This window comes from Phaethon lepturus, unplaced genomic scaffold, assembly GCF_000687285.1.
Source record: "Phaethon lepturus isolate BGI_N335 unplaced genomic scaffold, ASM68728v1 scaffold9452, whole genome shotgun sequence".
Taxonomy (NCBI): Eukaryota; Metazoa; Chordata; class Aves; order Phaethontiformes; family Phaethontidae; genus Phaethon; species Phaethon lepturus.
The window spans coordinates 31,268-53,682 of NW_010525509.1; the positions used below are offsets into that span (position 1 = coordinate 31,268).

The window sequence follows — 22,415 nt, forward strand, 5'->3', positions numbered from 1 at the left end:
ATCGCACTCTGTAAGTGGACCTCCAAAGTCCTGATTACATGCATCTTGTATGAAATAGCAACTTTAAACATAATAGTTAAAAAAGCTGCAGATGGAGGCAGAGGCAGCTTGCACTGGCTGCCAAACACGAGGCACATTAAACTTTCATTGGTGTTTAAGGTGCTCAGTCACTCCCTATGGCTAGAAGGTGCCCCCCAGGTGGTCCCTTCAGCCCAAGATCTCACCCAAACCCTCAGGATTTCCAGGTCCTGCAGCACCTTCTGTAAGAGTCACTGTATAGCTCCCACTAACAACCTCTGATCTCACAGGTCACATGAGAAGCAAAATGACATTCTTGAGCATCACTGTGTCACTTGCCTCCCCACAGCTAAATAAGGTGCGCAGCAGCAGCGGGCTATTTAAAGAAAGCCAGCATAGATACTTGACAGATCTTGGAGGAGAGACGTTAAATGTACATACATCACTGCTCCCCAAAAAACAGGCTCGCACCCATAAGCGGCTTCAATGGGAGAATTTCGCAGTGCTTTACCAAGGTTTGTTTTCACACACAGAGGGAATGCAGAGGTGTTAGAAGCACAACACAAAAGGTCAAGCTCCATCACAGCTAGTTTTAAACAGCTTGGGCAGGTTTATCCAGTGTATTGCTGGCAGCAGTGAGACCTTCCTACCTCCTGTGAGCTGCCAGATACTTCTGTCCCCTTGGACCGCAGTACAACTGGTTGCTGAGTCTCCACTCTCCCACTAAAGGCATTAAGGGACCCACATCATCATCTTGTGACATTTCTAAGAGGACACTTTAGCCCTGTCTGGCTAGAGAAGCGCAAGGAAACCTTGCCAGGCCCTGCCTGCAGCCTCCTTTTGCCTGCTGTTTGGAGGACACCTCTCCAGCCATGGGCCGGACACTGGGAATGAAAATCCTGCTGGGTAAGAGGACACAGTGCCATCACAGAAAGCATCTGTTAACGCTATGGAAGAACACAAGTGCATAGACAACATCGAGCTGAGCACCATGATGGCTGGGAGGCTGGATCAAAGGCACAGTGGCAATTACAGAGGGATGCTACAGCTGGGGTGCCACAGGAAACATTGCCACCAGACACAATAGCCTCAAATTCCCAGACCTCCAAACCAAATGTCAACTTCATCTTTCTATGCCAAGTCTCTACATACAGACACTTTTTACACAGGATGCTCAGAAACACTCTCATAGTTACTCCTGAGAAAGGAGGAGCTCATCAAATGCTTTATGCTCATTTGTGTCCACTCAGACAATCACAATACAGTTTATTTTCTAGATATTTGTGTGGCTCTCCATGAGGGCTTCAGGAGCCTTGACAATGCTACTTAGATTCTTAAAACAGTTTTCTGAGATACATACAATATGATTGATCACACGATAGTGATCAAAATAGTGAAAAAGTAGTGAAAAGATAGTGAAAAGTATCCTTTTCATGGATACGATTCAAAATGCAGAAGTATTATCTGAAACCTACATAGGTTCCATAAACCCAAAATACTTACTGCTAGACATGGAAATAGCCAAAAATTTTTAATTCCTACAACTTCGTTCTTGATGGGCTGTCTCAAGGTTTGCCTGTCACAGAATCATAGGATGGTTTGGGCTGGAAAGGGACCTTAAAGATCATCCAGTTCCAACTCCCCTGCCTATGGCAGGGACACTTTCCACTAGACCAGGTTGCCCAAAGCCCCATCCAATCTGGTGTTGAGCACTTCCAGGGATAGGGCATCTACCACCTCTCTGGGCAACCTGTTCCAGTGCCTCATCACCCTCATAGTGATGAGAATTTCTTCCTTATATCTGATCTAAATTTACCCTCCTTCACTTTAAAGCCATTACTCCTTACCCTATCACTACATGCCTTTGTAAAAAGTCTCCCTCCAGCTTTCTTGTAGGCCCCCTTCAGGTTCTGGAAGGCTGCAATAAGGTCTCCTGGGAGCTTTCTCTTCTCCAGGATGAATGAGTCCAACTCTCTCAGCCTTTCTTCACAGGAGATGTGCTCCAGCCCTCCGATCATCTTTGTGGCCCTCTGGACTTGCTCCAACAGGTCCATGTCCTTCGTACGTTGGGGGCCTCAGAGCTGGACGCAGCACTCTAGGTAGGGTCTAATGAGAGCAGAGTAGAGGGGCAGAATCCCCTCCCTCAACCTGCGGGTCATGCTTGCTTTTGATGCGGACCAGGATATGGTTGGCTTTCTGGGCTGCAAGTGCACATTGCCAGGTCATGTCCTGCTTCTCATCAACCAATGCTCCCAAGACCTTCTCCTCAGGCCTACTCTCAATCCATTCTCCACCCAGCTTGTATTTGTGCTTGGGATTGCCCCAACTCACATGCAGGACCTTGCACTTGGCCTTGAACTTCTTCAGCTTTGTAAGGTTCATATGACTGAGCTACATACTACATAAATTCTAACACAACAACAAGACGCATGCATGCAATTGGAAAACAAGGTGTTCTGGTGTACCAAGCACATTTTGGAGTGTCTGGGCATTTTGCAATATTTAAGCAAATGCAGACCACATGCTTGGCAGAGACAAGATTTCAATGACAAGGACAGAGAACATGTGATCACGGAGTGATGCTCACATCTCCAAGCTTCAGGACTTCAAGGCTATCCATACCACCAATCATCAAGAAGAAGTCTTACCAATGGCTAAAGAGAAAAAGAGGTCTAGATTGTGACAGGGCCAGATTTCCTAAAAACAGGTATGATCTTTAAGTTTTGAGTTTTCAAGCCCAGACCATCCCTAACAGAAATCAGCAAAACGTAACCCACAGCATGTTAAGACTGGTGATATATCCCACCAGCCAGTTTGGCCTTTAGATCCTGGTCTGACTCAAGACCTTCTGGAACACTTTAAGTCGAAAGTGAGAGGGAGAGGGTAAAGAAAAAAAAAAAAACAAAAAAACAAAGAAGAAAAAAAGAAAGGAGGTTGATGCCCCATAAGTCACAATGAAACCTTCCAAGCAATGCTGGTATGTGGGGACTCTGTGCCATATACTTAGCTATCCTTTAATGCCCTTTCCAAGTCTGAAGTCACTCCACCTCCTAGCAAATTAAAATGGGATCTGAGAAAGACACAGTTCATTTTAAATGGGCAGTAATTTAATTCCTCTGCTGCACACTCCAGGGAAAAGAGAGGAATGGAAAGAAAGCGAATCTCTGCAACTCACTCACAGGCTGTGGGTCCCTGAAGCCGCAGGAATCCCAATTGCCCAAAGCAGCACCAAGGGAATTTTATCCTATGTAGTGCAAGAGAACATGACAAGATTAACATTTTATGCAGTATCTAATCTTTACACTTAAAACTACACAGCACCCCTCTGGGCCCATCAGCTAGTGCTTTCCTCGGTAAAGGGTCCTGCCTGGTGGGATTTGATACGCACATTCTGCCTTAACAACAGTCCTTGCTGAAGGAGCTGGGCAACGGGAGCAAGGCGCAGCCCTGCTCATGCATATTTTGGTTACATTTAGCCGGGGACTTGCATGTTAGAGCCTCGTTCCTCAGTGATCTATAAACTCATGCTCGTGCAGAGGAAACTGAGGTGCCAAAAAGTGATCGAAAGCTCTACAGGACAGTGGAAAGCAAACTGCAAAGAACACTTGGTTGACGCTGTTTCTCCCTCAGGGAACGCTGGCATTGGGAAGGTGTGCTGTCTGAACATGAGCTGAAGGCAGCCCCCAAGCTGTCCAGCAAGAGCCGAGAAGCAGGCACACCTTCAGGAAGCCACTCCCCACCTCACTGGCCCTCCTGGGGTGAGGCAGGGGGATGGCAGAGATACTTGCCAGCTCTCCAAGGAATGCCTTGTATGTCTCACTGCCAGTTGCTGGAGGACACTGACATCGTCTGGGACAGAATTAGAAAACCTTGAGCAGGAGGGCAATGCAGCACAAGTGCTAAGTCAGCCGTAGGCTATATGTGGCACGCCAGTTGGTGCCTTCTTTCGCCTTTTTCAGATACTCATTCTTTTGCCTGTTCTTTCAGCATGGTTTGACTTCAGCCTACACTGCCCTGTGAGTGCTGCATGCCCCTGACTGCATTCAGGCTACCAATGCCTTACGCAGCACTTGAAGGAGCCAAGAGGCAAATCCTTCCTTCAAAACACACCCATCACCTCCCTCGAGCCAACAGAGCCCTTCGTTTGTGCACGTAATCCAACCTTTGTGCCATTATATAATGCTGTTTCCAGTGCTCATCCATCACTGCCCTATTTCCCACCACCTGCAAATTCCATGGTGCCAGTCCTGACTGTCTGCTGGTGACATTCCTGCACAGTCACCTCCAGGTCTCCTCCCATGCTATGCCCTGCTCCCAGATCACCTTCCCGAGGACAGGGCACCCTCCTTGGACCAACACCCTGAAAAATGCTGACCTGGCCATTTTTGGGGCTTGAGTCTTTCTGCACAAGCTTCCACAGCTTATCAGGGTGCCCTGCAGCTGCAAGCATCTTAGAAAAGCAAAGCCATTTGCTATCCATATTGAAAGCGCCTTGCACATTGTGAGCATTGACAAAGCCAAATGATTAGTAGATTAATTAGGCACCCTGTTGCACACAGCATTACAGCCTGAATCTTGAGAGTTTTCTGGCAGTAGATCTCTGGCTTGTTACTTTAAGCCTGTGGTGAAATGCGCAAGAATGAAACCAGACAAGCAGTCCAGACAAGGTAGTAATCCCTCTTTTATGGACAGAGCCACACATTTAAGAGAGCACAAGGATCTCTGCAGCATCTTGGGGTGGAAAAATGCACCCAGTCTCTAGCAATTCATGCCTTAAGCACAGTGAAATGGATTATATATTCCCTCAAAATTTGTTCTGAATTATAGTAACTCTGATATTCTTGATAACTGCCTAAATGCCCAGTTCCTTCCTGCATCTTATTAGGTTCTTGGCCTCAAATAGGCCCCAGCAGCAGGTTTCACAATCTAACTGGTGTTGGAAAAAACATCATTCCCACCTATTAGTTTTGAATTTCACTGAACCTCCCTTGTTTGTGTTCAAAAGGCTTCTCCATGAACTTCCCTAAACTTCTTGTAACTTTGGATAAAGGGATCACTTCCCACTTATGGGCTGAATAAAGTAGGTGGCTGTACCAGGACACAGCTTCAAACCACTGCAATTGTTCTCAAAGCTCGTTGCTTGCCGAACGGTACACGTACACTTGCAACTTGCCCTGCTGCCACTGCAGCCATGCAACCTTCAGAAGAGGAACACGGCACATATGTAACAGCAACAGGAGTCAGACAGGAGCTGATCACAGGAAAGAGAGAACATGTCAGACAGCTGAAGCGATGGAAGATAAGTGTGTAGGAAACAGCAGAAACACTCCGAGAAGAGATTGAAATAGATTGACTGTCCTTAGGTATTTGTAAACACTGTCTATATTCTCAGTGTTACACACCTTGCCTGAAAGCAAACTCCCACCAGAGCCTTCTGAGTGACCAACACCACTCTCCATAGTGCTCAGTCTGGTGTCCTGTGATCAACTCACCAAAAATTTCACAAAACGAAGCAAGGAAACCACATTTGAAGCAGGCACTCAGAGACACACTAAACTCACAGTGGCCATTTTGGTCATAGAGTAGAGGCATATAAATTAGCATGAACTTGCCCCAAAATGGATCTATTCTTCTATGGCCTCCTAAACCAGACCTCTGGCTGCCCTGGCTATCTTGAGCACAGTAAAGCACCCAGAAGGAAACCACTGGCCTAAGCTCTTCTGAGCAACTTACCCTGGAAGAAGCATGCTTTACCTTCTGACCACTTGTGCAACACTGCAGATACATCGTGGCTAGTAGAAATGTCTCTTGGGCAGTCATTATACCATGTGTGGCTTGGTGGACGTATCAAAAGTGTAAAAGGAAAATAAAGTTCCTATGTGGATAATGAAAAACCAAGTACCTTGTTTGTAAGTTACTGGCAAAATGGGAAGTTAATTGCATTTTCAGACATTTTAGACAGCAAAAGGCAAAAGTCTCAAAGGGATTTCATTGTGAAACAGCAGAAGCAGCAGTGCTCACCCTTTCATCCAACAGCTCCATAGTTTGCATGTTCCACTTAAATATAGGAGATCTAGTCTCCTACTTCACTGCATGAGTTTAAACCATTGCCTCCCTCCTCCTGGAGGAGGAAGGCCGGACTCCATGGGCTATAGGAAACCCCAGGACAGAGCCATCCTGTTAAAATCGGACCAGAAAGGCAGAGACTCCAGAGTAATTCCACAGGGAGTGCAGCCCAGTGCAGGAACTCCCACTTCCCATCTGGTGCTGCAAATCAATGCCACCTCTATGTGACTTTAGCCTGAAAAAAGGAACATATTCCAATTCAGAAGTGTCCAAATGAATCATGTCAATGCTCCAGATGGAAAAGACACTTCCCTTATATTAATTCAACTAAATGCAATCCAAACGCATAAAAGTTTTGTGTTGGCCAGAACTGCATCCTCATTAATTAAACCATTTGTAAAAACCGGGCAAGCCCTAAGCAAGCTGACCTCTGTTTCAGTGAGTAGCAGGACTAAGAGGGCATGGTTTCCAACCAGCAGCTTTCTCACTACTGGATTTTCTGAGGCCTTGTGAAATCTGAAGCTCTGTCACCATTCATTATGCCTCCCCTCAACATGGATTCTCCTGCAGGATACAGGCATCCATACACTCCCCAGGAGCTGTGCACCCAATGAGGCAGATGCCAGTGATAATTCACATCCCCAGCTGCTGCTGCTTTCCCTTCGAAGCAGATCTCAGCAAGTCCCAGCAAGCACAAGGGAGAGGCTTAGGGTTTGCTCTAGTATTCCTGCTCACATGAAGCTACTGCCAAAAGCAGAAGAGGAGCCTTCCTGCTGCAGCCCCTGGAATGAGCCCTGCAGCCCAGGGCAAGATGGCACAACACCGCCAGAGACCTGTGAATGGCAGCTCCCATACAAGAGCACAGGGACACGTGTCCTCTGCATCACCTGGGACAAGCGTGCTCCCTCGGGACAGACCTGATGCACTCCCACAAATGTCCTGGGAAAGATCCAAGCTTGCCAGGCAGATAAACCCATGGTATCCTGTCCCAAGCCCAGAAAACTGACTGGATCCAAATCAACCCAGCAATTGAATTAAGGACCCGCCATCCTCCCCCTCCGCACCTGTTTATCTTCTCACCTGATCAACATACAATTATTTTGTGGCAGCTCTGCACAAGACCTCTTTTTCTGGTAGGATGAAGCATGTCCAGATGCATCTGTATTCTTAGACAGGCCACACTGTGTAGAGCCAGCATCAAGTTCATGCTAGATTTTTGAAAGCCCATCTACCTTTTAAAATATATTTGATGGTGGCTTTCAGGCTTATTTCATTACAAACCTCAGGTGACCTTAAAAATTCTTAGATCATCACTGGTTCTTTCTTGCAATTACTTACAAGTTCTCATAGATTATTTTAAACTATTTCCACCCAAGTTATCCCAGGATACATTTCTGCTGGTGGATTTTGCTAATGTTTGGTTTGCACAATGTAAAATATCAGCATCACTGGGGATGGCCTCAGCAGGCCCCTCAGGGATGACAGCCCACAGGCTCCTGCTAACCTGCAATGGTACAGCAGAGGCCATGCCATCACCTTCCTGGGCAGACTAGCAGAGCTGGGATCCCTCCATCAAGCACCTTGAAGGCAGCCAGAAGAGCTCATAAATCACAGGCTCTTTGTCTCAAAGCATTCACAAAACTTATAAAGGCAGAAAAAACAAAATAAAATCTCTCTTGGTCTGTGTTCTCTAAAACAGAGACTGAGCCACAGCTTCAAATTGTATGCATCAGTGTAGGTCTATTCATTCAAAAGAGATGACTCAACTTCCAAAAAGCCTCATGCTTAAGGTCATGGGCTGCAGCAAAAAAGAGCTCTGAGCACAGGTTTTCTTACATGAAAATTCACCTTTAGCCACTCTCCATCCCTCTTTTTGGTGTGCATTTTTGTAATTTTACCTCCCTTAAAACACATTAATCTAAAATGCAAGTGCTTGGATACCCTGCCAGACTTTGGATGCAGAGTTTCTAGGCCTTCAGGCTCTAAATAGTTACAAAACACCCCAGAGTATAGTTCATGAGACAGAAATTAGGACCCCATCAAAATCTTTGCACTTACTAGCACAGAACTTCAGGAGTTTGGAGAGTAAATGGGAGATTGCTGGACTAGGGCAGAACAATCAGTAAGTCCTGGATTTTTCTGCAGAAAATACCCATTATATGGTCCCGGGGGAACCATCAGGTTTGAAAGAGTTAGAAGCTGTTTTGCTGTGGTGGAAAAAGTCTACTGAAAACAGAAAAGCCATCTTCTCCTGAAAATTGTGTCTCCTGGAGATCACAGGGAACAGGGAGGTCCATCAGGAAACTAAAGGGTGGAAAGATAAACAAAAACCACAGGACGGACAGGCAAAAAGGTGAAAACAGAAGTGCCTCCTTTGCTTGATGGTTAGTTTCCAATCATAAATGTATTACAAAAAGGAAATCTTTTGTGTGGGAAGACATAACATCCAGCTGATCTCCATTCTACCAGGGCACAGCTTATCCCTATGAGAGGAAAAAGATCAAAGGAAAAGATTAAAGGAAGCAATTTTCAATTTTAAACAGTCTTAACATGATAGAAAGGAATAGTATGAACAGCAGCTGAAAGACACTTGGGGTCTAGGAGAGATGCCTTGGCTGAAGGTACTGCAGTGTTTTCCATATTTGTCTGCTTTATTTTTAAACACCCAGAGCCTTTGCTTGATCAACACTTCCTTGTAAAAGAAGGAAGCAGAGGAGGAGTGAGAGACTGTGGGGAGAGAGGCAAATGAGGTTGGAAATTGATGATCTTCCCAGCCATGAAAGTCAAAATTCCTACGTGAAACCAAATCCTCCTGGAGCGCTACACAGGCGTAGGGGAAAATGGGAGAGAAGGAAAGAAAGAAGATTTATTACTTAAGCAGAACTGAAATTCTGATGAGAAAAAGGACTGTTCAATCCATGCCTGAATCTCAACAGCAGTTCTGAAACTGCGTTTGTCATATTTCCCTCTCCTTTGCACACATTAAAAAAAATACAGGGGAGGTGGTTGGGGTTTTTAAAGAGGGGGGTGGGGGGGAAAAGCCACTGAAAGTCCCTTGATCTTATGAAGCCCTGAACTCTTATATTCCATTTATAGCTCGAGTTGGAATGACATCCCCCTTGATTAGCAAGCTGTCCAATCCAGCTGCATGTGGCAGGACTGTACGAAGCACTACGTGAAATATATATATGCCCTTACAGAGTTTAGCACATTGGGTCCACCTCGAGGGCACAGGCTGTAGCTCATTCTGACCACTGCTCCTCTCCCGGGAATCACTTTTAAGGGCTGCTGTTTGTTTTGGGTTTTTTTTAAGTTTTTTTGGGGAGGAGCACCTTTACTTTCAAGTTTAAGCAACACAAAATGGCACCAAAGAAGGACGTAAAGAAACCAGCGGCAGCACCAGCACCTGCACCCGCGCCAGCACCAGCACCCGCGCCAGCTAAACCCAAAGAACCTGCAATCGATCTCAAGAGCATCAAGGTAAATGGATGAACGCGTGCTGATTGCGGACCCGAAGCGTTCCCAAAGGGGAAACTTAGCAGAGTCCTGGCTGAGACCTGCAGTGAAGTGTTGCATGTGTTTGGTTCCAGTTCAGGGACTGCGGTGAAATGAATGAGTAACCTCAGTCAATGGGTTTGTTGACCTGCCTGAGCTTTTGATTGTTTTAGTAGCTAGAGGGGTGTAAGGCATGGCGCATGATTTAACACAAGAGTGAAGCCAAGTGATTTCAAAAGGGTTTCGGAGTGTGGCCCTCAGAATTTTTTACCAAATCAGTAACAGCCTGACCTGTTTAGTAAAGTCAAATTTAAAAGAAAAAACAACCAACTCCCACCCCCAAATCCCTAAAATACGTGCATGAGGACCGGAAAAGGTTACTGAAACTTGAAGTGCAATGTTTTCCCATAGCACTGTACTAAAACCAAACTTTATTTTGCAGTTCCCCCTCAAATTCCTTTCTAAATTTGTGCAACCACCTAGTGACTCCTTGGTCATGTGTTTTGAGATCAGCATAGCTGTCTTTAAAAGCAGAAACAGAACAGATTTAAAAAAAAAAAGGGGGATTTGGCTGTTTCAGCTGTTTTCATTTGCATTGTACAACAAACTGATAGACATCATGAGCTAGAAAGCTATGGATGGAAGCATTTCAAGTGATTTCCTCTCACCTTTATATATTTGCTCAGAATTTGCAATTTGCTGCAAACTGAAAGCAACAAAGAGGAAGGCTCTTTCAGAGGTTTCCCTCTGACTACATTTCCATTTGATCTCATAGTGTCTTTAGACTTTGCATGCCAACCAACATCACTGATTGTTGCCTTGACCCTTCTAGGAAAACTCCTCCATGTTGGGAAACTCTTTACTTAGGAAAGAGGAGAGGGAGGTTAAGTGGTTAAAGAGATGGAGAGACAAACCAGTTTCTCTGGGTAGGACTATAAATAGTTATTCTCCACCTACCTGACAAGCTGGTTGGTCCCAGGACCAATTTGCTAAATTCTGCATAAGCAGTCATGCCTATTATGGAGAAAAGAAGGAGTACAAACACCCTTAATAGAACCTACTCACTTCCATCTCATGATGAATTCTGTTTCAGGTATCTTAATACATACAGTCCTCAGATCATGACCCATTTAGTGAAATTTCTTGACCTTTACTTCAGTTTTCACAATCAGTAGTCAGTGTTTTTCTGAAACAGTATGTAGCTTCTCATAACATTGAAGCTGAACCCACCGGCAAAGTAAAACAAGAGTAAAGCAAAACAAGAGTAAGGGAAAAAATACATTTTGAAATACCTTGAGTGATCATAGTAAAGGCTACATGAAAAGCCCACTGGTTTTGAGAGTACTATCTGAAAATTAGATTAGACCTCACATTTCACTCATTTCCAGAGATGAAAAGGAACGCAAGCTAGATTTCCTACTAAATAATTTAATATGATTTGATAGCTTTCTATGTCCAGTTCATTAGAAGAAAATAGAATTTTCAACTCCAGTGATCCTAGCTAATCTATCTTTACATAAATAGACTTACTAGTGTATTACCGGCGAAAAACTGGCAGGCTGCAGTCTGAGGCATCTCTGCAGTTCACTCCTTTTCCTAGACAGCTCTCTATAATGGCAGGAAATATATACTGGTAGCACAGAGAGAACGCTCCTGGTTTTGTCATATTCAGACTGATAAAAGAAGACAGTTTCCGTAAATTCTTTCTTTTGAAAGGTAATATCTGACAAAATATTTTCCTCTTTGAAGAGGGGGAAAAAAAACCTGGGCTAGCAAGATAAAACTATTATTTTAACACTAACGGCAGCACATAAGCATTACTAATCCTATTTGCAAATAAGTGAAGGTATGAGCACTGTCACAGAGGCTACAGGACTGCCCTACAATGTGATGGTGGCACAGCCCCCTGCCCTGCATGCTTATCACTAGCATGATATCACTATCTCTTCCGCTCTTCGTTGTGCCCTTACCAGGCAAGGAGCAGGGTGTCTCAGAGGAGCTTCAAGGGTGGACAGAGCCTCCCCCACAGCAGGGGGAGCCTAGCCAACCACACAGTCATGGCCACAAGGTGATGCAGAAACCCACGCTACCCACGAGGGTGACACATGTCCCCTCTGTCCCTGACCTTCCCCTCTCACCTGAGACTCCACATCAGTCAACGGCTGCCTAGGTAGACTGTAGCACCTCCAGTGCTGGGCTTTTCGAGAAGGTACCAGGAACAACAATGGTGGCTTTCATCCTGCCTTGGAGAAGGGGCAGGGACTGGACAACCTCTCAAGGTCCCAATCAACCACCCTGGGTTACCCTTTTTCACCCTTTGAGAGATCAGGCAGTGAAGGGAAACAATGCCACATCTCCCAGGCAAATCACTTCTCAGAAGACAGTCAGGAATACAAATTTGCCCTGTCCCTTAACTGGCATTAATTAATTCTGAATCCTTCCATTCAGCCACAAAAGTCTCAGCATGTGAAAAGGCACAGAATAATTTCCAGCAAAACTTTGGAGGCAGAGAGTACTTAAAACTAGGTTTTTGACCAGGACTCAGTGAGCAATCCTGTCCTGGGGCAGGGTCTTTGTGCTGATTTACCAGGCCTTGAATTCATAGCCTTCAGCACTTTGAACAAGGGCATCAAGTGGGCTCCCCTCCACTCCTCAGGGACAGAGATGTCTCCTCAAGGGACGTCCAAGACCCTTCTAATTGTCACACCTGGAGTGGGTAAGGATAGAGGTGCCTAATGGGTTTACAGCAGCCCAATAAGCCACATTTGGCATTGCACTTCATTTTAAATTGTCATCAGAGACCATAATATTCTCTAAAACAAGCAAGAAGGTGGTTTACAAACTTTCTTTTGGTGGTACCCCTTCTCTCAGATACCCTGTGTGACCCATGTTCAGGGAATCTGGTTTTATGAGCCTTTTGGGGTGCACACTTTGAAAGTTAGGCTTTTTTTTTATTCCTTAAAAGGTCTCAAGCTGGGTTCTTGCAAATGCAGGCACCCCAAAATTGCCTGTCACCATCAGAGTTGTGACAGGCCTTTCACCCTCTTCTGTTCTTTTTTCCCCACTTTAATCCAATTAAAGGAAATACTTGGTGATTTGCTAGTACTAATAGCAGCTGATATGGGATTTTCTATTTTTGAGCACCATCTATTGGCTATAAAAATAACAGGAATACCTAACTGCTCAAGACTCAAATCACTAAACTCAGCCTTCCCTCAGCTCACCTTAGGTTACAGTACAACAACCACAGGAGGACATCAAGGCAGGGAGGAAGAATTTGTTTTTAAATGGAAATGTAAAGACCCTTTTCCCCAAACTCGGGAAAAATTCAATCTTCTTTGCACAAGCCTTTCCAGACCAAATTTATACTTCCAGTTTTCCTTATTACTAGCATGGCCTGGATTTGAACAATAGGTACAAACGTTAAAGATGAAATCATAACTGAGAAAAGAAGAACAGGGTAATGGATGCATCTAAGAATTAAATTAAAGGTAATTAAAAGCAAACTGATTAAAAGCAAAATGACCATATGGGTAATTTTCTTAAGAGACTCCCGAGAATTCTGTAATTAAAACTGGCCAAGAACACTCCCCAAAAGATAGCTTATCTATTTTGTCAACTTCCTTCTCCCTCACAAGCTTGAGAGAGAAGAAACGTTGAGCTGCCAAACAGCACTACTATGAGTCTATGTCTGCAACAACTGGGATGAGACATTAATGATGAGGATGTCTCAAGCTTGGTTTTGTAACTGAGGCAGTGGGAAATGGATAAACGTCATAGTGCCCAAATCCATTTAACTCGGTCCCTATCACTAACAGGAAAAGTGTGTGGGTTTTTCACTGGAAATCTAAGGGCCCTTCCCAGCACACACAATGAATCCTTGGACTGAGCCCAGGCTCATAGCATTAACTGCAATGTTTTGGGATCTGGGTGCTGGAGATGCTGAGTGCAGTCCTTCATAGGCTTCTGCTCTGCAGATGGTAATCTGAACGTGTAGCACTCTGATCACACACCAGGCCCTTTATTTCAAGGATACACCTGAGTATCCTCTCTTGAGCACAGACAGAGATTGGGTTCTTGCAAGTATCCATAGCCTAAGTGACTTCAATTTGGCACACAAGGTTTCACATGCTGGTCTTTTCAAGACTGAAATCTCAGGACACCAATTATGCCATGCTCAACAGCAGATAAGCTACCCACATCTTTAGGGGGAAAATAACTAAAAGCTGTCAACTAGTAAAGACTTGCTAAGGCCTTGTGTAACTGTGTGATGCATGACAAAGCCTGCTGCACGGAAGCAAACCTGTGTTTGCAAATGTGTGATCATTTGTTTTTAAATACAGAGCTCTTAAGGCAGTAAAAAGTGTTTCTCCATGTGTCCTTATTCTTATTACATTCACTACTCAAGTAGGTCATCTGTGAACAGACATTGCATTGGATATAACCAGAGAGAGATAAACGCACTAAAATGCACTGACAAAAAGCTTCTGGGCTGGAGGGCAAGCAGGACTGCAAATGTCAGCTGAAGCGCTCAGAGAGCTATTAACGCTGCAGACAAACTCCACGTGAAGCTGTGGAGTGAGAACAGGAATGTTAACAGTCGCTTTACTCATAGTGCTAAGGGCTTTCTTAGGAACTGGCAGGTTTTTGCCTGAAATTTTTGGCACAGACGTTCAGATTATGCCTGATCCAGCTCCAGTGATGACTCCAGAAAGTTTCCCTAGGACTGATATACCCATTAGACAAGGTCACCAGTCCCAAGTGCTCTTTCAGGTAGGAAGGGGACAAGCACAAACATGACTTAGCCTTAAGAGATGTAAAGGTGCCTATCTGACACCATCCTGACCAGCTTCCTGCTACCGCTTTCACCGCTAAGACAGCACCATTTGGGATCCATCCTGGAGCAGAGCAGCCCCAGCCAAATCCCTTGCCCCAGTGAACCCCACCACTGATGCCAGACCCACGATGATAGCAGTTGCTAAATCACTGCACAGGCAAGGCTTAAAGGTGTCCCAGGACAGATAACCTGGACATCAGACTCAGCCACACACCAAGACATCCTTTTGGGACACTGTTGAAAACCAGAAGGAAAAGCAAACAGAAAAGCCAGCACTTAGCTTTCTTCGCAGTTTTCAGAAGAATCTTGCGTCCTTTTCTTCCTAAAATGCTGCTAATCAAGGACTCCCTCAAACGTAGGGACTATGCATATATATATTAGTAGGCACTTTTTCTTATGTCTGCTAACCTGAAAAAATATTTGGAAAATTATTTTTTACAGGATCCGTTCTTTAGTAAATCATGGCTTTGGCAGCATTTAAAACAATGATACCTATAGCCTTTGGAATGTCTGCAAAGTGCCAAACTTTGGTAGAAACAGTGGAATTCAAAGCAAATTATACAGAGAGTAACATTTTAAGAGCTCACAGAGTAATTTCAAGTGTTAACAGCGGTTGTGTGGCAGAGCATTTCACTCAACTAATAAATCAAAACCACCCCACAATATTTCTAAGATACTGTTTTAACCCCCCTTAGAGCACAGAGAGATTGTAACATATAGTAACAAGATATTTGAGTTTATCTTACATAAGGCAAGAAGAAGGTAACTAATTTAGCCAATGACAAGTAAAGAAAGAAGTTGTCTGTAAGGAGATATGAAACAACCAAGCTGGAAATTTGCCCCCACTTCACTAAGGCTTTATTACATCTTATATCCATTGCCAAAAAACACTTTCAGCTGGCTGGTTTACCGCTTAGCACTTAAATGTCAAGTAGTGATAGTTTAAATAATGTTAATACTCTAACACTGCCACGGGGAGGCATGTTAAAACAACAAATCCCTCTGACAGCAGGGCTCCAGAGCCTCACATTTGCTTGCACATCTTCTCAATTATACACATTCACACAAAACTAAATGTGATTAGAAAAGAGACATTTTTACAAATGAGCACAACTGAACACACTTCCCTCCATGAAGCCAATGAAATCTGTTCAAAATGGTATGATCAACATGGCAGCTAGAGCACATTTCACTCCCAGACGTTTCAGAATGGCACATTAATAGGCAAAGCTCACCCAGAAATTTTTGCGCAACTGTGAAGTTACAAGCTTTAAAAGTAAACAAGCTGGAAAGTTAGACAGAATGCTTAGAAAAGTTTCAAATTCATCTGCAGTTACGTCAATTAAACTCAAACAGATTTTGAACTATTCTTCCAAACCTCATGGTATCTCACACATGCAATTTTCTCTCCTGCATTAATGGTAGTCATTTTTTATCTTTCTTCACTTGTATTTCTAGCCAGCTCTGTTCTCAAAAGAGAGTTCTCTCTCTCAAGAGCTCATCTGCTCCTACTATTTCTCCACCTCACAAAAGAAATGAAGTTAAATCCATCAGGCTGTTGATTCTTACTTAAATGAGAAGTAGCCTTTCTAAGATCTGTGGCATCGATCGCACAAGCTATCGAACCGGGGTGAGGGATGGGAGGAATGACAGCCTGCTTTTCAGAGGGGTTTGAGCGCTGTGTAATCCTGCACCCAGTGATGTCGACTAGAAAATATGTGCAGCTGTATTAATCAAGGAGCAGGCATTAATGGCGAGCAGATATCACATGAACTGCTGTAGGCACAATCCTAGCTTATCTCTACCCAAAAATAATAATAATAAAAAAAAACCCTCTAGTCCTGAATAGAAGGCTAAATATACAATGAGTATCCCAGGGGACTCTCCAATCTTCTCCTCTCTGATTTTCCAAGACATCTGATATGTTCTCAGTCTCTTCTACAGAGACAGTACCTTGAAATATCTGATGACTCTCTAATAAGGTCCTAAGATGACTCCCTTTTCTGTAATTCACCCAAAAGGTAACAAGCAGACAGAGGAGCTGAATGCTTTAACTCCCAGCAGCGTCTTTTCACCCTGTCCAGACATTTACACATTTTCAGTGAGCACAAAGCACCTGTTACTCAGCACAGCTGTACTCAGTCCCAGTGCTCACCAGTCTAAATAGGTGAGCACAGCACCACACTCTAAAGGTCAGGACCCTAAGGCCCATGAACCATTGATTTGTTGCAAAATTAGTCATTTTGGTAATAATTTGGAAATAAAGATTTGTGTAGATTGGGTCTTCTGCTTAGCTTGCAATAAAGAGTTGCATACAACCCTATCCACCCACCATATATAACTGGGACCTGATCAAAATGCCTCTACCTAGCAACAAGGTGACTAGAAGGTAGTCACAAACTATACAGGGAAAAGCTTTAATCTTAAAAACAAAACAATAGAAAAAAAACCAAAACAAAACACCACCTTTTTCTTTGGCACAGATAACCTCCTGGATAATAACTTTGTCCATAAATAAGGGCTAAACAAAGTTAGAGAAATCCAGGTCTTGCTATGTGTTGCAGTTCACAGAATCATTAAGGTTGGAAAAGACCTCTAAGGCCATCAAGCCCAACCATCAACCCAACACCACCATGCCCACTAACCCATGTCCTGAAGTGCCATGTCCACATATTTTTTGAACACTTCCAGTGATGGTGACTCTACCACCTCTCTGGGCAGCCTGTTCCAATGCTTGACCACTCTCTCCATAAAGATATTTTTCCTAGTATCTAATCTAAACGTCCCCTGGTGCAACTTGAGGCCATTTCCCAGTTCAGTCAACCTTTCATTATTTCGAGGTGGGGCATTAATTTTTCATTCTCAATTCCCTAAAATTTCAACATCTTCCCTAAAGCCCTGAGACACATCATGTCCTCTGAAAATGCAGAGAACACTGCCAAGATCAGAGCAAAGATCAGACCACTGGAACATATTTCTTTGTATATTTTGAAGTTCATGAAAGCTCCTTACAGGCTCAGAAATCTTACCTTTAATTGCTTTTAAGGAGCATTTGAAGTATTTTCTATACCAAGGCCATTTGTAGGTGCCCTTACTCAAAGCAAGTAGCATTTTAAGCTCCAGTCAGACCCTACTGGCTTAAAGCAGGGCAATTCTTAATGCAGGTGAATGCAACATGCCTGTGCTAGCATACTTCTCCACAGAAAAACTGTCTAGTGAGCTTTTATCCAAGAATCAGTAATAAAATGAAGGGCTGATGTGATGCACTAGTATTTTCTCATCTAAATGCTGAGCCAAAGTCTCACAGGGTCAAAAGATCAATCTGCTTATATGTAGACCCTTCTCAATTTATACATACTTGATAGCCCATTCAAGTCAGATGGCTAATCCAGGTGTCAGTTTTCTATGCCCAAGACAAATGCACCCCCCAATTATTTTCTGCTTGACATCTAAAGTCTTTGGGATGAGTTTTGTTGTAGCCAACCATAAAGGTTATCTGGAAGGAAGAAAAAAAGAAGTTCAAGAAAATTAATCTAAGTTTTCCTTTAATTTTTTTTTTTTTTTTTTTTAAATCCTGTTTTCAGGGGAGCACTTCCCAGTTGCCAGCACTGGAAAGTGAGAAGCTAAGGGCAGAAGGAAAATTCCACAAAAGCCAACACACTGCACTGACCCAGGCAACATTTCAGCTCTGCCAAAGTCTTTAGAAAGCTCCTCTATTAATGCATTGGGTCTGATGGCCAAGATCTATCTTAGTTTTCTCACTGCCTGAGATCCAGCCCCAGCCAGTATTAATCAGGATGTCTGCACTGTGCTAAACCCATGTTACCTAATTCGGACCAAAGCATCAACCCCCTTTTCTATGCAACCACACCCGATCATGGCTACACTTTTTCCTGAATACAACTCGGTTCCCACAGGCTATAGATTACAAATAGCAGAAAAAAAAGTGAAAGATTGGCAGTGGAGCATTTTTCATATTTGGTATATTTTCCAGATATTTCTCAAAAAACATGAATAATCTGTTTGGAAGGAATGTTTTCTGGCTAAAACAGCGAGCTTAGAAAATTCTTTGCAGTTCTATCTTTAGTTTTTACAACAGGAAGTTAATGTCTCAAATCCAACCACATATAGACTTGATTGTTCAGTTAAAAAAAACAAACCAAACAGTAAAGTTAAGTCTGCTTGGATTTGATTCTTTCTTTCAGAGCCCTCAATATACTGAAAAAGAGACATTCAGAAATATTATGCTTATCTTCAGGGTAACTAAGTGAGCTACTGATGAAAATTTCCCTCACTGATCACATTTTGTTATTAGAAAGCCAGGAGCAGCAAATGCTAAAAAAGGAAATCAATTGAGATTAGAGAGGGGATTTGCGTTTGCAACAGGGAGTTTGTTGTTGTCACACAACCATTCCTGCCCTGGTTCCACGACACTCTTGACGCAGTTGAGGTGACAGGGAAAGGAAGAAGTTTGGAGCAAAGTTTTATAATCTTTTTACAGTGTCTCACAGCATCAATTCACAGATTTGAGCTGGGTTTGGAGGATTCTACATGGTGGGACTAGATAGTTGCTACTGAAGAAGCTGCAGTCTCTACCTCCTGCAACCTACCTAGAAATTCCCCACTTGTAGTCCCACCATGACCCCTCCACAACCCAAAAAGCAAGTACCCCTCTCCCCACCATGAACAGTCATCCTTCCCCTCCACAAAGCCTTTGGGGGGTCTTAGCTTCTATCGTGGCTTCTCCCTTGCCTCTCCATCAGAAAAAGCTCAGCAGCACCTCCTCACACCACACTTCACACCATTGAGCTCTGAAGCTGGCACACTGGTGCCCTGCCTAACTCCAGCCCTAGGGAAGGGTATCCTAGAGAGCACAGACTGCTCTGAATACAAGTTACCCCACTGCCCTGCAGAGTACATCTCCACATCAGCTCTTAACTGAGCAACATAGCTGGATCCAAAGTGCACAAATGATTTTTCCCTTAAAAGTGTTCAAAATTTGGAAAACGTGACCAGTGCAGAAGAGCTTCACAGTTGGACACTACCTCCATCAACAGGTTAATCATCTTCTCAGTGCCAACGCATGGATCACACTGAGCAGATGAGCAGCAGCACCACTCATCTAACACTGAGCATTACATTATCCATATAAGGGGTTGAGTAAAGCCCAAAGGTACGAGGACCATCCAGCTGCATCTAACACAACCTGCAAGCCATGTGTAAAACCAGCCAGCTGGGCACACACGTGGCACCCCTCAGCGCTCCTTGCTCACTGACTTTATAGCTTATTGGAGAAATAGAGCCCTTCCCTATAAGGAAGTCTTGGTAGGTCCAGACAAGGAACATCTCCTGTTGACCGTACAGACCCAGAAAGTGCTGACATGAATCAAACTTGCTGCTTGCCACTCCCTGCTCCTTTCCAGCCTCCTAAAAATAGCCATCATAAGATGTCGATCAAGACATGGAGCCTCCTGTCACTTTGCCCTAAGAAAGCTAAAGAACTCGCCAAGGGGAGGGACCACTTCCTTCTGACACCTAATCCAGGCAATGCCGTCAGCGCCGCCGCATAAATAAGGGGGAAGAAAGACCAGGAAAGCAGGACCACTCTCAAGACCTCTCAGCTAATCCCTCCTGCCCGTCTGCTGCTCTGCTTTTCCAACTCTCAACCATGGTGGGTCCACTGGAAAGCTAATCGTTAGCAATGAGCCAGTGTATTTTACATAAGTAAATCTGGTTTCTCGCTCAAGTTAGTTCTGGGGGTGGGAGGGGAGAGGAAGGACAGTCCAGAAGACAGTTTAGTTTTGCTTGGCTTTCCTCCTTTAAACCTAAAGGACTATGCGAGGTTTTCCAATTGGCCTCAAGTTCTGCACCAGGCAATGGTAGACGCGCGGCGTCTTCCTCAGACAGAAGGGTTACAACTTGCTACTGCTGTCTGCTAAGCATTTTTTTTTTAAATTGGATGCAACTTGCTAAAGTGGCAATGGAAAATAATAATATTTTTACATAAGAAAATATCATAGTTTAGTATTTTATGAAACAACGTACTGTCAAAAACTAATTTGAAACACAAACTTTAAGAGATTGGTTTAATTTCTATGTCAAGGTAAAAAGAGCTGCTTGTTAAGCAATATTACTTCAAATAGCCTTAATAAGATGGGTCTATACTAAAACAGTAAATGACCTGATGGTGCATGAACAACTGCTTTGTTAAGACCCTTTAGATTTTTGTTGCTTCTAGGCACAACCTTGGCTTTCCCTGGGATGCAGATTTTAACAGAATCTTTAAGAATAGGTCTGGTGATGCATTTTTACAAGGGAAGTTGCTAGTTTAGGTTGCTATGGCCTAATTACATTAGGCAAGACAGATGCGAGAGCCCTCATCTACTTTGTGCTATTTGCTTTCTCTCAGTGCATTTTCAGCAGTACTAGTTCTCTTCTTTTCTCTCTCTCTTTTTCTTCCCAATTGCAGTCCTTCACTCCTGACCAAATTAATGGTAAGTGAAATAAAAGTTAAACTTTAATAGGGAGCAGGAAGGGGGGGAACATAATGGCTACCAAATGCTAAATATTCACTAGTCTTAACAGCTCTTTTGCTATATCTGCATTACTTCTGCGCATCTGACAGGCCAGATTTTTGCTGTTTTGGAAGATGACTCATGGATTGAGCTGGATGCTTTAGAAAACAAACAGGTTCTCCCCCAGCCCCCCCTTCCTAAGCTATTTTTTGTGATTGATTTCCTTCCAACAGATCGAGTTCTCCAAGGAGCAGCAGGATGGTAAGTTACAAGACAGCCGATTGTTTTACATGTATGTGCATTCAGAGAGGAGCTGCAGGCTCAGAAGTTTAACTGTTACAAAAAGTTGAGCTAGGGCTTCAGCTGGTATAAATCACCACACTCTTGACTTCAGAGGAGCAGTGCTTACACTGAACAAGAACCTGACCATAGGCTTACACATAATTTATCTAGATGCTTATGTGCTGCCCAAGCTGAGAAGTTTATGCCATGGTACAAGAGGAAATACACTGGTGTTACCAGCTCTACCTACTGATCATTTTTCAGTTGTGCTCCTGTACTGGCCATTCACAAGGATGCTGAAAACGGGTTTTGCATTTGAAAGTCATGGGGGAAATAGGCAGATGAAGGACAACAGGAGGGACTGAGCTGAAAATTTAACTTAGCTGCAGTGACATTGCAATTTTACAGGGACAGGAGATGCAAGAGGCCTACATGTCACTTGCTGGGAGGTTTTGGGGAGGAAGAAAGGCTGCTTTAATGTAAATACATTAATGAAGCATGGAAATAGTTAGCAAATAAGTGACTTGTGTAAACTGTTGCATATAAACACAATAGTCTGGATATGCTGCAATTCTGGAGCATCTTGCTGTATCCTCACAAGCCACCACCAAGTTCCAATTTTTTTTTTTTTTTTTTTTTTTTTTTTTTTTTTTTTTTTTTTTTTTTGCTTTCAATCTGCTAGAAAGATCCGATTAAAAATTATTACATGAACGAAAATGCCCATTGAAGCTCTGGAAATCTAAGCTGGAGTATTTTAAATATCCTAAGAGATGCTTTCAGGGTTTTTTCAGGGTTTATTAAATAACATAGGTTTAAAAAAACATTAAAAATTCAGTAGACTTCTCACTGTGAACAAAAGTATTTTGCATGGAAGATATGAGGATTTACTAGAAATCCAGAGGGAGAGGAGTATCTAGAAGCAGGTCTTAAGAGAGAGCCCTAAACTTCCTGAACACCAGCCTGCTCTGGGTAACATCATCAAAGCAACAGGGAGAGGTATAGTGCAGTGAGTGAGACTGGAAACATTTCTCTTCCTGCAGTCCAAACACTCCTGGTCACAAAGAAAATTATGTGGCCTCTTCCTCACTTTTTAATTCTAAAACTTTTACAAAAGGGTTGGGAGGGTTTATGGAAAAATGCCATCAATTCAAAGCTGCTGGCATACATACAACAAAGCAAAATATTTCTTTCAGCTTCCCTAC

At 43.5% G+C, this 22,415-nt stretch overlaps 1 protein-coding gene across 2 annotated transcripts in view; it reads left to right on the forward strand.

The window, feature by feature from the left end:
- Positions 1-9,285: 9,285 nt before the first annotated feature.
- MYL1 (myosin, light chain 1, alkali; skeletal, fast) overlaps positions 9,286-22,415 on the forward strand; it is a 19,824-nt gene continuing 6,694 nt past the window's right edge. Inside the window, exons 1-2 of one of the 2 annotated variants that reach the window (XM_010282771.1) lie at positions 9,286-9,564; positions 21,165-21,192. In XM_010282771.1, coding sequence (XP_010281073.1) covers positions 9,445-9,564; positions 21,165-21,192 — 148 coding nt within the window. In that variant the 5' untranslated portion in view covers positions 9,286-9,444. Of the gene's footprint in view, positions 9,565-20,035; positions 20,088-20,885; positions 20,911-21,164; positions 21,193-22,415 lie in introns of those variants that run through there. The other variant, XM_010282772.1, reaches the window with a different exon arrangement.